This window comes from Zootoca vivipara, chromosome 5 (assembly GCF_965207765.1).
Source record: "Zootoca vivipara chromosome 5, rZooViv2.hap1.1, whole genome shotgun sequence".
Taxonomy (NCBI): domain Eukaryota; kingdom Metazoa; phylum Chordata; class Lepidosauria; order Squamata; family Lacertidae; genus Zootoca; species Zootoca vivipara.
In genome coordinates, this window is record NC_142588.1 from 82,440,894 (window position 1) to 82,455,524 (window position 14,631).

The following is a 14,631-nucleotide window of genomic DNA, read 5'->3' on the forward strand; positions in this document are numbered from 1 at the left end:
TGCAAAAACATTTCTGAGCACATAGAGGGTGTAAACAACAAAAAAGATAAAGAGTGCCTATACCTTTGATCCTGCAACCCCAAATTAAGGGCAACCATATTTTATTCATTTATATCAGTTATAGCCTGCCCTTCCTTCAGGGAGCTTGGGACAACATGTGCAGTTCTCTTACCTGCTGCTTTATCTTCACAACAACTCTGTGAGGTAGGTTAGGCCGATTAGACAGTGACTGGCCAACATCCCTTCACCCACCCAAGAAAGCTGAGTGAGGATTTGAACCCAGTTCTCTTGATGCCAACACTCTAACCCAGTGATGGGCAACCTTTTGAGCTTGGCGTGTCAAAATTTGCCAAAAAACCGAGCATAACTCGGGTGGTGTGTCACTTCGAGAAAAAAAACCATAATTTCGCGGTATTTATAGTTTAAATAACAAAAATGTATAATTGTAATATATTATTACAATCATCGTCTGCCAAAGCGCCAGTAAAAACAGCACAGAAAGGGTTAAAAAACCAATCTCTGGCTACCAGCAACAACAACAACAACAAAGGATCTGGGTTTTAATAGCTGAGACAAGCTGTAGCATGAGGAGGAGCGGAAGAACAAATGGGGGGGGGGACAACAACAGCAGCGTGAATGGGCCAATGGGGCGCGTGCCAGCAGTGAGGGCTCTGCGTGTCATGTCTGACATGCGTGTCATAGGTTCGCCATCACTGCTCTAACCACTACACCATGCTGGCACTCTTTGCAAGAGCCTTTGTCTCTGGAGCAAAATCCACCGTGTCTGGGAAGGGTTTGTATCTTATAACACGTTAGGGCTGCAATATTTGCTTGGTTAATCTGTTAATAAATCAAGAGCCTTTAGACTGATTGAAAAGCTATGCCTGATTAACCTGGCATTTTTTTAAAAAAAAATTCTATACACTTATGGTTGGCTTCTTGTAAATCCCACATGTTTTCTCCAAGGAATTCAGAGTGAAATTCATAACAATCGGGGCTGGAGCCAGGTTTGATGGGGCCTTGGGGAAGATGCCATCTGGTGGGACACCCTCCCCTCACACCCAACACGTCCCTGATGGACAAATGAGGCAGCACTGGGTGCTATGCCTGGGGCAACTGCCTCCCTCTGTTTTAACAACAACAACAACCTTGTTATAAGGATAAAGTGAGGGGACCCACATATGCCATCTTGAACACCTTGGAGGAATAATGGGATATAGCAAATGAAATTAAATCATATATTTCCTCCCCCCCCCCCCCGAGCCTTTCATCGCTGCAAGTGATATGTGGAATATTTGTGTGCATGTCATACTTTCAGCAGTGAGCAGGACACTAGTTGCTTGAGGAGACATGCCTGAAAGTCCCAGGAAGATCTGAAGTCTAGTAACTTCGGTCGCAGAGGCACCACCACACTGGTCCAGACACCGCCATCAGTTCTGGACCTACTTGCCGAAGTTGACAGCATATCTGGGTAGACAATGTATAGCTGAGCCTTAATGAAACAGAAAATTCCCGGCCCTTTAAATACCTTCACTTAGATGTGGCAGAGCCTGTGAAGGTTGCTAGGTCAGGAGTGGCTATAAGTTTGGCTCCAGGCCTTGCAGGAGCAACTTGTCTACTTCAGAGGTCCTGCTGTTCCGGTCCAACCTTGCCTGCTCCTCACCTGTATCCTTGGTACCCCAAGAACATCATCTTTCCTGTGTCAGACGCTCCCCTCTGCTCTGTGTCAGGACAAGACAGTGAAATATAGTGATTTTAGCATGTTGGTTTCATGAGATGGCTTACATGGCATTTTGCCACAAACAGACTGCATGCTGCTTCTTTTTGCACATAATAAAAATGCCAGTTATCTACAATGAAGAGCCAAGACATATGTAAAAACACGCATAAAAATACTTTAATGGTCAATAGTATTTAAACAATTATTTTATTTACAAAGCACCTCGGTGTCTCTGGCTGCCTCGTCTCACTAACCTTTTAGCATTCGAGAGTGTCAACAAGCGTATTGATAGGTGTAATCCGGCTGACATCGTGCGCTTAGATTTTCAAAAGTCTTTCAGTAAAATCCCTCACCAAAGATCCCGAGTAACAGTCCTGGGATAAGAGGATGCTTATGGATCAGTCGCTACTTAAAGCATAGGAAGCAGAGTGTACAGGCAGCAACTGTTTCAGGTGCATCCGATATGTGCACGACTGTGCAAGCATGCATCGCGCTGAGCCCGGAAATGACCCAAAAAGTCACAAAAAGGGGAGGAAAGAGGCAGAACAGGGTGCTTGCAGGCTTTTTAAATGGTGTTTCAAATATATGCGGTTTCACTTAAATGTGTGGTGCCTTGGAACGCAGCCCCGACATGAGGGTTCTCACTGTCCATTTGTTGGTACAAATCTTGCTATCAGGACCTGTTCTTTTTAAACTTATTCATAAATGATCCAGAATTGGGAGTGATCCGAGAGCTTGCCAAGTTTGCTGATGATAGCAAATTGTTCAGGGTGGTGGAAGAGAGGTTGCAAGGAGCTCTAAAAGGGGTTCCCTCCAAACTGGGTAAACTGGTCTTAATTAAAATGACAAATGTGATTCAGTGTAAGCAAGTGCAAAGTGATGCACACTAGTGGCAAAAGGAGCCCCCAAAGCTTCGCATATACTGTATGGTAATAAGGACTGAAAAAGGTAGTGAGTGAGTGACCAGGAATGCGACCTTGGTGTCATAAGTGTGTTGCTCAAGGAAGATGTTGACTCAGGCGAAGGACACACTATGGATCATTAGGAAAGGGATTGAAAATAAAACTGCCAGGATCATAATGCGCCTTCGTTCAAATCTGTGGTGTGATTACAATTGGAATACTGTGTACAGTCCTGTTTACGAACCATTTGGTTTATGAACTCCACAAAACCAGAAATAGTGTCCCGGTTTGAGAACTTTACCTCGGTCTAAGAACGGAATCTGAACGGTGGAAGGGCACCGGTGGTGGGAGGCCTCATAGGGAAAGCGCACCTCGGTTTAAGAACGGTTTCGGTTTAAGAACGGACTTCTGGAATGGATGAAGTTCGTAAACCGAGGTACCACTTTCTAGGCTGTGGAAATATTGCATTTCAAGGTGCTAGTCTCAGTACTTAAGTAAGTTTCGAGTTGCCAACCTTTACAGTATTGGTACACATAGTGCTCTGAGAGTAGTATTGTGATTCAGATGAATAACATATTTTGCAAAACAAGTAGTTTCCGTAGTAGATGTGGAAAACAGCGCCCTAAACAATTTTGCAATGTGTCTAAAATTTGAGGACTTTCTAATTTTTATTTTCAAATATAAAATTTCTGAAAATCCAAGTTTTGAAAACTGGGTGCCAAAACTGTTGTTGCCCAAGTCTTGCTCTAAAGAAAATGGCAATGATATTTTGAGCATGCAAATTATCACAGTGGTACCTCCATATCCCTATTTATATTTTGCCATACTGTATATATAAACCCTTCCTTTTTGGTAGAATCAAAGGCTGCTCCGGATGACCTGCTTATTGAGCATCTATCCTGATTCGTTTGCAAAAAGCTTGTGCAGAGGTTAGATTATATCTCGTCTTTACTGAGCATTTGTTCTGATTTCTTAACAGGATGGTTATATGATCATGAGTCCTTCATGTATCCCAGTTGCTTGCAAAGTGTTTGCACTTCTTCCTATTAGTCACCACTTCCCATTGCATTTCCCAGCCACTTTCCAAACCACAAATTGTCATAATCTCTACTGTCATTACAGTAGAGCAACAGAACACTTTAATATACTTGAATTACACAAGCCTAAAGTTCTGGTATGTGCAATTAAGTGACAGCCTGCTTCTCTTCAGACCCTGATTTGCAGGTTGTTCCCAGTTAACCTGTTTAATGAGCATTCAACCCAATTTGTCTGTGGAGAGTTTAAATGAAGTTGGCTACTTAATGGCCATTCACCCTGATTTGTTTGAAGAAAGATTAGACACTATTGCATCAAAGCAAGAGTTTTCCGTGCTTTCCCACTAGTTTTCTTGCCACTTTCCTTACTGCAAAATGTTCAATCTTTGGAGGAAGTGGACTTATTGTATAACAGCTGCAAATCAACTTTTCATTGCACACCTTAAATTTGCTGATATGTGATTGATTCAATTGCAAAAAAATAAATTTTAAAAAAACCAACATACTGGAAGCACCCTCCCAGAGGCTGCTCATAGCTGCTCTCAGGCACCCTTCTGCATGTTTATATATCTGTGCATGGAGGGAGATCAGACCTCTGCTTTTAAAATTACTTGATTTTTTTAAAAAACAACAACCCAGACTCGCATATTTTAGATTTTTAAAATGTCAAATCCAATGAAAAAGTATCTTTCATTTCCTCAGGGCTGAGGTAGCCTTGATACCCTAAACCAGGCGCTCACAAACTCAGCCCTCCAGATGTTTTGGGACTAAAGCTCCCGTCATCCCTAGCTAACAGGACCAGTGGTCAGGGATGATGGGAATTGTAGCCCCAAAACATCTGGAGGGTCGAGTTTGGGGGTGTCTGCCCTAAACTGAAGTAGAGAACCTTTGGTCCTCCAGATATTGTTGAACTACAACTCCAGCCAGTCCTAACCAGCATGGCCAATGTCTGGAAACATTGTCTGGAAATTCACTGTCGGGAAACGTGATATTTTTCTCATGGAGCTCTGTTGCTTTGGAAATCCAAAAGCCAGCAAACAGGAGCTTTTAATGTCAAAGGAGGCCAGTCAGAATCCTGGGTAATATGCTACCAAGCACCAATACTTTTTTGCCTTGCAGAAGGTAAGAAATACTAATAAAGAAAGGCTGGCAGAAGTACTTTTAAGTCAGTCCTTCTATTACTGATTTCTTCATCTGGTCTTAGGGACCAAGCCAAGTTGCACTTGCTGCCAAGTTAGTTTCCTGTTTCAGTTTAAAGTGATGACGGCAAACTTAAATTCCCTAGCAAATGAGGAAACTAACAGTGAGCTAGGTCAATAGTGGCTGTAGTGCTGAACTGACCAAATGCCTTCCACCAGCGGAATATCGGTGAGTTTTGTAATTGTAACATGTCCCATTTCTGAGAATAAATGGCCCCACAGAAGCACACCTGTTGCATGTTCTGTGCTGCCTCACCACCTCCCTGGAAGGTATGGGCAAATCAGTCCATTTCAGTTTCTCATGTTTCCAGTCCTCAATTCAGTTCTCCGCATTTTCACACCAGTTTGCATTTAACAAAAGGAAAAAGTCCTGAAAATTCACCAGCATTTTCATGCAATTTTCTCCTCATAATGTTTGTATGCCTTTTGCCTAAACCTGCATTTTTGCAAAGCAATTCCCACCCACCCACCCACCCAAAATCAAGCATTTTCAATGTAAATTTCACCAATAGTTACATCCCAGAGTGGCAGGGGAGACCCAGCCAGATGGGCGGGGTATAAATAATAAATTATTATTATTATTATTATTATTATTATTATTATTATTATTATTATTCTCTCATTTTTTACCCTAGTTTTCATTTTACCCTAGTTAGATGCATTTTTTGTACATGCTACTCGGCTGAAGAACTGCACTGCAAAATTCAGCGACGAGTGAATTTTGAAGGATAGCTGAGTTTCAGCTTGCACTTAGTTTTGCAAAGTGTGAATTGGGTAAATTCGTTTTACGTGAGAAATGAATTGAGTTCCTCCGCCATCTTTACTTTCTGGTTCTCCGGGGGAACCCAGAACCCACCACATAACAAATTGACTGGGACACAGATCCCTGCTCCTGGATCCCCGCCTAACTACCTCCCCCTCCTCTTTTGCACAACAGCTATTGAGACTTTGCAACTCTGCATTAAACGAACTCCTAAAGTAGCGGGAGAAACAGACACAGCTCTGCAAAAGACACCCAGCCAAAGCCACAGAACAGACTCAACCTATCAATATCACTTCCCTTTTTTTTTGCGTTTTAAATAAATGTTTCCTCCAGGTTGTATCCCAGCAGCATGTTCTTTCCGTTCTTCCTTCTTGCCAGGATGGGCATTATGCCTCGGAGGTGCCTCCCAAACGCTCCATTTCAGTGGCCGTTCTGGGCCCTTGGCCCCCGCCTTTGCCTCGGCGACGGAACTCTTCTGAAATTTCCTCAAAGGACTTTCCTTTGGTTTCTGGCACTTTGTAATAAACGAACACAATGAAGAGGATGAGCAGGCCGGCAAAGATCAGGAACACATATGGTCCGCAGATGTTCTGTGACGGGCAAGAGAGACAGAGGAGGCCAGTTAGTTAGCATTCTCTCCCCCACGTTGCCAGCAACGTTGATCAGCCAAGACAACCTGCCTTTCTTCAATTGCAGAATATGTATTTCTCTAAGATTTGTCCCACAATGGACGTCATACATGACCTCAGGTGCAGGCTAGGTAATGATGCATCTGTAAAGGAACAACTGAATGCATTAAAAGCACTCCCAATTGTTCCTTTGCGAGGGCTGCTTGGGTTTGGCACCTTTCAAATTAGGCACCGAATGCAAGCCCCACGGGATTAGTTTCACGTGGGCACTCCCAACTCTTGCAAAATCCCTGCCCAAAGCAGATTTTGCATTTGGCTCTGATCAGCACTACTAAGTGCAAACTCTGCTGGAATCAGAAGCTCACTGGAGATGGTTTCAAAACCCACTCAGATCAGCTACGCTTATTTCCTTCCACAGCCACAGCTGCTGATCATATTTATATTCTGTCTTTCCTCCAAGGTCAGCGTGCGTTATTCATTTCCTCCTTTCATACTCACTACAACCTTGTGAGGTAGGCTTTTCATAACTTCTTACACCATAGATGGAAGGTTATATATACACCCTCGTCCTCTGTACTGGGAACAGTTACCATCCTAGGACCCTGCACTTCCTCTGCAAGCAAGAATTGAACGACAGGGATGGAAACACTCCAGTTTTGTCAGGCTTGAACCATGAAGGGGGCTTGGGAGACGAACCCAAGTTAAGTGATCCCTTAGGGTGGGCAAAATCAACTTGAGCCAGGGCCTCTCTCTGAGAACGATGAAGAGCATCGCCTGCATTCTGAACAAGCAGGGCAAGCAAGCAGTGCAACTCCCTTCAAGGCGGGCTCGGGGCTTCTGTGGAGTCCTGGGCACCCTAAGAAATTTAGACTGGGGGAGGGAGCCTCTTATGGGTACAAATAGGAGGTCTTTTTCAAGCTTAAAACCTACACAGGGGCCAAAGCAAGGAGAGGGCACTGGGGGCTGGTTGGGAGGCCCCCATGGGCCATAACTGGCTCATGGGCTGGCATTTGCCCATGCCCTGTTTTACACAGTGTCCAGCTGGGCCAGAATTAGTTCACACTTTGTCCTATCTGTCCAGGCCTTCCTGAAGACGCAGGGAAGATGGTGGCACAGTGATGGGTCCCCAAGCTAGGTATTGGCCTTAGCTTTGTCATCTGCTAGCATTGGTCACGGCAACCCTCTTTATTAGCTTATGACTTTTTTGTCAACATATTTGCCCTTCTCTGCGCACCCTTGCATCATCAGTGCAGAAGGGATCCATGGGATATCACTGCAATGCCTGGAAATTTTTTTTTTCCCCTCCCATTTGTCACTCTAGATTGGTAGCCTGCTCTGTTCCCTACTTTGAATTCTGAATGTATGGATCCCCCTTTAAAAAAGAAAAGAAAGAAAAATCGTGTTCAGCTGTCTCCATCACAACGCAGTTTCCTTACAGCGACGTATGGGAAGAACATTCCGATGCAGAAGTTGGTGAACCAGTTGCTGAAGCCGGCCATTGCGACGGCAGCTGGGCGGGGGCCTTGGCTGAATAGCTCAGCCACAATAAACCAGGGAATCGGCCCTGGTCCGATCTCAAAGAAACTGACAAAGAGGAAGACGGAAATCAGGCTGATGTAGCTCATCCATTCGATTTTGGGCTAAAAAGCAAAGCAAAGCGGAACTGTGTTAACAGCATTAGAGGATACGTTCCCTGGGCGTCTGTCTTAATGCACTTGTCTTCAGCCGTCGCCAGCGGGCAAGTCCCCTGACATTAATGTGGCTAATATTCTTACTGTTTGCTTTCCCCCCACCTAGACAATGTCTAAAGCCCTCAAACACCAAGAAGTGCAAATGCAACGATGGCTCCACCAACTGGCAGAAAATGGTATTACCCCCTCAAACAACAATGGAAAGAGGACCACAGGTGTGGTTGGCATGAGGACAATATGTGGCCAACGCCCAGGGATTATGGCAGTCGTAGCTCAGCAACATCCGGAGGCCCAAAGGCTCCCCACACATGTGCTATTGGATGTTCAAATTCAGCTGGCAGTGGCATAAATCACCTCTGAGGACCCTCGCAAAGGGGAGCCTTACCTGCATTACAAGCCCAATAGTCATGGTTGTTGCGCACACCATCATGCCAGCGAGGCCAGCTATGAAGAGCGAACGCCTCCCTGCTTTCTCCACTAGGAAAACCTGTTGGGTGTAGAACAGCAAAAGTTTGGTTAGCCCATCATCATTTTGACTTTAAATTGCTCCTTGCAGGTCTGTGTCCACACTGCCCCCAAACAAAACCTGAATTTGCAGGTGGACAACCAATCACCGGTGGGAAGAACCCTTTCCCTTATCCAATCACATTGGTGGTGCTGGCGGATCATCCGAATGACCCGCTTGGTATATTTAACTCCTGTCTAGAGGCACCCTTAAGTTTCCCGTGCTTGCTCTCATCCTAAAGATCTGACCAGTCGCAGGATTGAGGAGCACGCATAGGAATATGGGAGGCTGATGTATACCGAAGTCTGACCATTGGTCCATATAGCTTGGGTGTGGGGAACCAACTAGCACGGCTTATGGCCAGAGATTATGGGAGTCGCATCTGGAGGGTCAAAGTTCCCCTAAGCCTGATCCAGCACCCTATTGTCGACAGTGACTGCCAACAGCTGCCCAGGGTAGAGGTGGTCGACTGTTGATTTTGGTTCCTCAAATTTATCCCAATAGACACATTTTTGTATGCAAATATTATGCATGTTAGCATTTTAACTAATATATGCATTTCTACAAACATTTTGCCCTGGTCTGTGCATTTTTGTATGTATTACTTGTCTGGAGAACAGCACTACTAAACTAAGAACTCAGCTACGTTAGTCAAGAAACAGCATTTTGAATGCATTATAAACATGCAACACCAGATAGCGCCAAAGAGCAAAAAAAATTCTAAGCAATTTTCCATAATGTTTTTTTGTTATAATGATTTGATTTCTCACTTATTTATAGCGTTGCCCCCCCCCCCCCGTGTGTAGACCCACCCTAAGAGAAAGGCTGATTTCAAAGGATGGCTGTGTATTGTTTCAGAAAGTGTGAATCACGTAGGTTCACCCAATGCAAACTGAAATGAATTCCTCCTCCATCTCTGTTCTACGATTTCAGGCAGGGATCATTCCCAGCCCTACCTGAAGAAGCTGGGGGTTGAACGTGGGGCCTTCTGCAGTTGCTCTGCCACTGAGCTGCATCCCTTTCTGACAACACGGAACTGTATATCTGTATGCATGTCGCTTTTCTAGCCCTCCAACTGGCTTGGTGCCCCAGTACACTTTGTTCGGATTGCTCTTTCTGCTACTTTGGTGGACAAGGTCCAAGCAAGTGGCTATTACATCTAGCAGGCCTGTTGATCTGGATCACCTGTTATTGACTTTTTGATAAATGTCAGGTAATATTTAAAGTCTCACGGTCAAAATAAGAAAAGAGCAAACACGAGCAGAGAGGGAAGCCGTGCAGGGCATCTATCCCAGACATCAAATGAAAGACAAATGAAAGCCATGGGCATCATCGGTTGATCGACCACTGCCCAACTAACTGAACAGAATAGTTTTGTTTTTTAGTACCTGAGGGCCTTTCCATCAATTTGGTTAAAAAGTTGGGTTTTTTTCCTTGCTTCTTCTCATAGCCCCACCCTAACCAGGTTAACACAGGCGCAATGCCTACTGATGTTGGCAAAGGTTGCGTAAGTGCTCAGGATTGCAGTCATTGTCCTGACTAACTAGCTTCACACACTTTGCATGCAGAACGTTCTAGGTTCGATTTCTGGCATCTCCAGGTAAGCCTGGAAAAAACAGCTTCCTTAAGGTCTGGAGAGCTCCTGCCAATCTGTATAATACGGAGCTAGAGGGATAATAAGGCAGCTAAGGCCAGCTGGACAATATCCCATCTTCATATATTGAGGAAGTGCTTCCTCCCAAACGTTCCTTGCATGCTTTCAAACCTAGGCATTCTGTCCTGCAGCACCATACTGGTAATTTTACTTCCATGGGCCATTTCTTGCCAAATCTAGGCATTTGCCAATGTTCTAGGTCTGAGCTGAGACCCCCACGCTCCTGACACTATGCACTACATTTATTTATTTTTAAAAGCCAGTAAGAGGTTAATTTTTGTTAGGCAAAAAGCAGCACACCATTGTTGCACTGACAAAATGGTGCCAATTGTGCACTATAACCCCACCTAGTGACAGAATATGGTATTACCCCTCATGTAACTATTTGAAAAAGAATCACACAGGTAATTCAGTAATTATGGCTGGGCAAGACTTACGGCGACAACAGTGAAGACGGTGTTCACAAATCCCACTCCTATGGTCGCATAAATAGGCTTCTTGACACGGGCTTTGTTAAAAATATCGGTGGAGTAGTAGAAAATCTAACAAAGCAGAAAGGAGTAAACGGTTAGAGGCGCCAATGGCTCTCCTCTCACTGTGCTAGACAAATCAACATGGAAAGCATTTTCCTAGCGTTCCAGGGTGTCAGTGGCACAAATTAGTTTTCTGCTGTATCTACAATAATGCATATTGACAATCTATTGAGATCAAGAGCAAGATCTCTCACAAACTTGCATCAAAGCTACAGCACTGTGTGATTATCTGCTTAAATCTCTTTAGTTGCCAGGATCCATCACTAGGTGAACTCACAGCATTAATTCCCGAAAACTGCTGGGCGATATGGACCCCGATGGCCACCAGGAATGCCTGCCTGTAGAGAGGGGAGCTGACGAGCTGCCAAATGGAGACAGGCTTCTCTTTGGAGGCTTCTTCCTTCTCTTTCTCCATCTCCTCAATCTCTTTGTCAGGGCAGTATTCTGCTCCTCTCAGCCGTAGCAAGCCTAGGGAAGGAAAGGGATTGTGGGTTGCAAGAAATGGCCCATGGAAGTAAAATTACCAGTATGGTGCTGCAGGACAGAAATGTTGTCCACAACAGACCAACACGGCCAGGGCCGGTGCTAGGGTTTTTTTTGTGCCCTAGGCAAGATCACCTTCTGGCGCTGCCGCTCCCCCCCCCCCCCCGGCCAATCATATTTCAAACACAGGCTGGGCTTTGTGAAAACACTTGCCAGGGAGCTTAACAACATTTTTAACTGCTCTGGAACTTATGCAGGTGCATCTGCACAGGTGAAGCCTTTTTGACACTTATGATGTCTGTGTTGGTAAGGCAGTCAGGAAAAGATAAGTGACTGGAAATGTGGGCGCACACCACGGGGGTCAAAATGAGGGGGAAAGAGAGACAGAATAACAATGGAAAGGCATGAGCACTGTGGGGAGAAGCTGGTAAAATGTGGGCTAGACAATGCTACCATTCAGTGGATTTGTAACTAGCTGACTGACCGAATCCAAAGGGTGCTCATCAATGGCTCCTCTTCATCCTGGAGAGAAGTGACTAGTGGGGTGCCACAGGGTTCTGTCTTGGGCCCAGTCTTATTCAACATCTTTATCAATGACTTGGATGATGGGTTTGAGGGCATCCTGAGCAAGTTTGCAGATGACACCAAATTGGGAGGGGTGGCTAATACCCCAGAGGACAGGATCACACCTCAAAATGACCTTAACAGATTAGACAACTGGGCCAAAGCAAACAAGATGAATTTTAACAGGGAGAAATGTAAAGTACTACACTTGGGCAAAAATAAATAAAAATGAAAGGCACAAATACAGGATGGGTGACACCTGGCTTGAGAGCAGTACATGTGAAAAGGATCTAGGAGTCCTGGTAGATCACAAACTTGATATGAGTCAACAGTGTGATGCAGCAGCTAAAAAAGCCAATGCAATTCTGGGCTGCATCAATAGGAGTATAGCATCTAGATCAAGGGAAGTAATAGTACCACTGTATTCCGCTCTGGTCAGACCTCACCTGGAATACTGTGTCCAGTTCTGGGCACCTCAGTTCAAGAAGGATACTGACAAGCTGAAATGTGTCCAGAGGAGGGCAACCAAAATGGTCAAAGGCCTGGAAACAATGCCTTATGAGGAACGGCTTAGGGAGCTGGGTATGTTTAGCCTGGAGAAGAGAAGGTTAAGGGGTGATATGATAGCCATGTTCAAATATATAAAAGGATGTCATATAGAGGAGGGTGAAAGGTTGTTTTCTGCTGCTCCAGAGAAGTGGACACGGAGCAATGGATTCAAGCTACAAGAGGGAAGATTCCACCTAAACATTAGGAAGAACTTCCTGACAGTAAGAGCTGTTTGACAGTGGAATTTGCTTTCCTCTAATGTACACACTTATTTCATTGGAGAACTGCGTTATTATTATTATTCATTTCGTTTCAAATTGGGAGAAGTGTGAATTCTGAAGTACAATTAATTTTTGGTTTGTGTATTGCTCCCAGAAGCACAAATTAGGTAGGTTCACATTGCAATGTAAGCTGAACAGTATTTCTCCTCCACCCCTATTTCCACTACTTTCCCTCTTACTCCCTATTAATTTTCACACAATTCCTTCAAATCCCTTATTAATCTCCCCTTTCCTTGTTGTTGTTTAGTCGTTTAGTCGTGTCCGACTCTTCGTGACCCCATGGACCATAGCACGCCAAGCACTCCTGTCTTGCACTGCCTCCCGCAGTTTGGTCAAACTCATGTTCGTAGCTTCGAGAACACTGTCCAACCATCTCATCCTCTGTTGTCCCCTTCTCCTTGTGCCCTCCATCTTTCCCAACATCAGGTTCTTTTCCAGGAAGTCTTCTCTTCTCATGAGGTGGCCAAAGTATTGGAGCCTCAGCTTCACGATCTGTCCTTCCAGTGAGCATTCAGGGCTGATTTCCTTAAGAATTGATAGGTTTGATCTTCTTGCAGTCCATGGGACTCTCAAGAGTCTCCTCCAGCACCCCTTTCCTTATTCCCCTATTAATTTCCACCTCAGCCCAACACCCTATAGAAGTTTTGCCATCAGTGTAGACCAGGAGTAGCCAACATGGCGTCCAACTCCCATCAGCCCCAGCCAGCATAACCAGTGGTTAGAGTTGATGGAAGTTGGGAGTCATCTGAAGGCCATGCTGGAAACCTCTGGTGTCAATAAATGGTCGGACCCTGTAGAAGATAATACTTTGTGTTCATAAATTGTAAGAAGTCTATGGCATTTCACGTGTTATTGCCTCTTGTTACTCTTCTGCTGCTCTTACCCAACCCCACCCCAGCCATGTTTTGCACATCCCAATTAATTCCCAGAGTACTGTTTGCTTTTTCCCAGCTCCCGAATCCAGCCCCCCAACTTATTGTGAGGAGAGCGAAGCCTCAGAAAGTTAAGGAACATAATTCAACTGTGGAACTTCTGCTTTGCATGTTGAAGGTCTCAGATTCGATACCCAACATAGGAGTCAACTCCCAGGGGTTGAGGTCCCTTTGCCCTCCAATAAAATATTTGAGGGGGCTGCCCCTCCAAGTTGACGGGCATTGCCATTCAAATGGTGCGCCCCACATCTTGTCATTGATTATGTGGGGCGAGGCTTATCTGCCCCCCTATTTTATTCAAATTGGCAACTCTGATGCCCAACATTGCCACATAGGGCTAGAGGAAACTAAGTAGACAGCAGCTTGCTCTGTGCCTAAATGCGCTCCCTCCCTTGCTCACCAAAGCTAGGCCCCATCTTAGAGGGGAAAGAAATTGCCGCCCCACCTCATCCCCGAAATGGATCACAATGTGCCAGTGAGACGTGAGGACCAGGGAACTGATGTAGACTGACAGAAAAAAGTCTCTCTTTTTTGGCTTCCTTACTTTTTTTGGCTTCCTCTTGTTTTGAAGCTTTAATGTACAAGTACCGGGGGCTCTCTGGGCAACCAAAGAGCAAGAAAATCTGAAGCACAGCAGCAAAGCCAGAGAGCGAGAGGAGCAATGGCCAGGTGGAATTATTTCCTAGGAAGAACTCCAGGCCAAGAACCTAAGGGGGAAAAAATGGATCGGTGTTTTTCATTGCTGCTTTTTTGAAACAAAGAAAAGAGTTATTTGTGTTCAATACTTACTTATGATGAATGTATCATTTACTTAGAATTGTTTTGAGATACTCTTCAAATAGAAATCTTGGTGACATCACTGCTAGGCACATCACGACTCCCTCCCACAGTTCCCAGGGCTGATTTGAATGCCCAAGAGGCAGGGTGGGGCGGTGGGGCAGATATGTCCTTTGGATTTCTAAAAAAAAAATCCCGGAAGCTTTGTAGCCATTTGCCCCAGCGCATTTCTTTCTAAAGGGATAGACTTTGTTTTTCAGAGATGATGTCGTTATTACAATGGAAAACACTGTATCTCCCAAATGACAGAGACCCACAAATGAAATATCTCTTATGTTCAGAACTTTGGACCAGCAAGCCCTAGATTGCCCCCTCATGGACAAAATCAAATCAACAACCTTCTTGGTGTTAAATC

General features: G+C 44.8%; 1 protein-coding gene across 1 annotated transcript in view; it reads right to left on the reverse strand.

Annotated features, from left to right (window-relative positions):
* Positions 1-5,861: 5,861 nt before the first annotated feature.
* Positions 5,862-14,631, reverse strand: part of SLC2A2 (solute carrier family 2 member 2) — a 31,408-nt gene continuing 22,638 nt past the window's right edge. Inside the window, exons 6-11 of the mRNA XM_035133476.3 lie at positions 13,984-14,146; positions 10,908-11,098; positions 10,535-10,639; positions 8,324-8,425; positions 7,684-7,887; positions 5,862-6,208 (exon numbers count right to left, since the gene is read on the reverse strand). Coding sequence (XP_034989367.3) covers positions 6,005-6,208; positions 7,684-7,887; positions 8,324-8,425; positions 10,535-10,639; positions 10,908-11,098; positions 13,984-14,146 — 969 coding nt within the window. The 3' untranslated portion in view covers positions 5,862-6,004. The remainder of the gene's footprint in view (positions 6,209-7,683; positions 7,888-8,323; positions 8,426-10,534; positions 10,640-10,907; positions 11,099-13,983; positions 14,147-14,631) is intronic.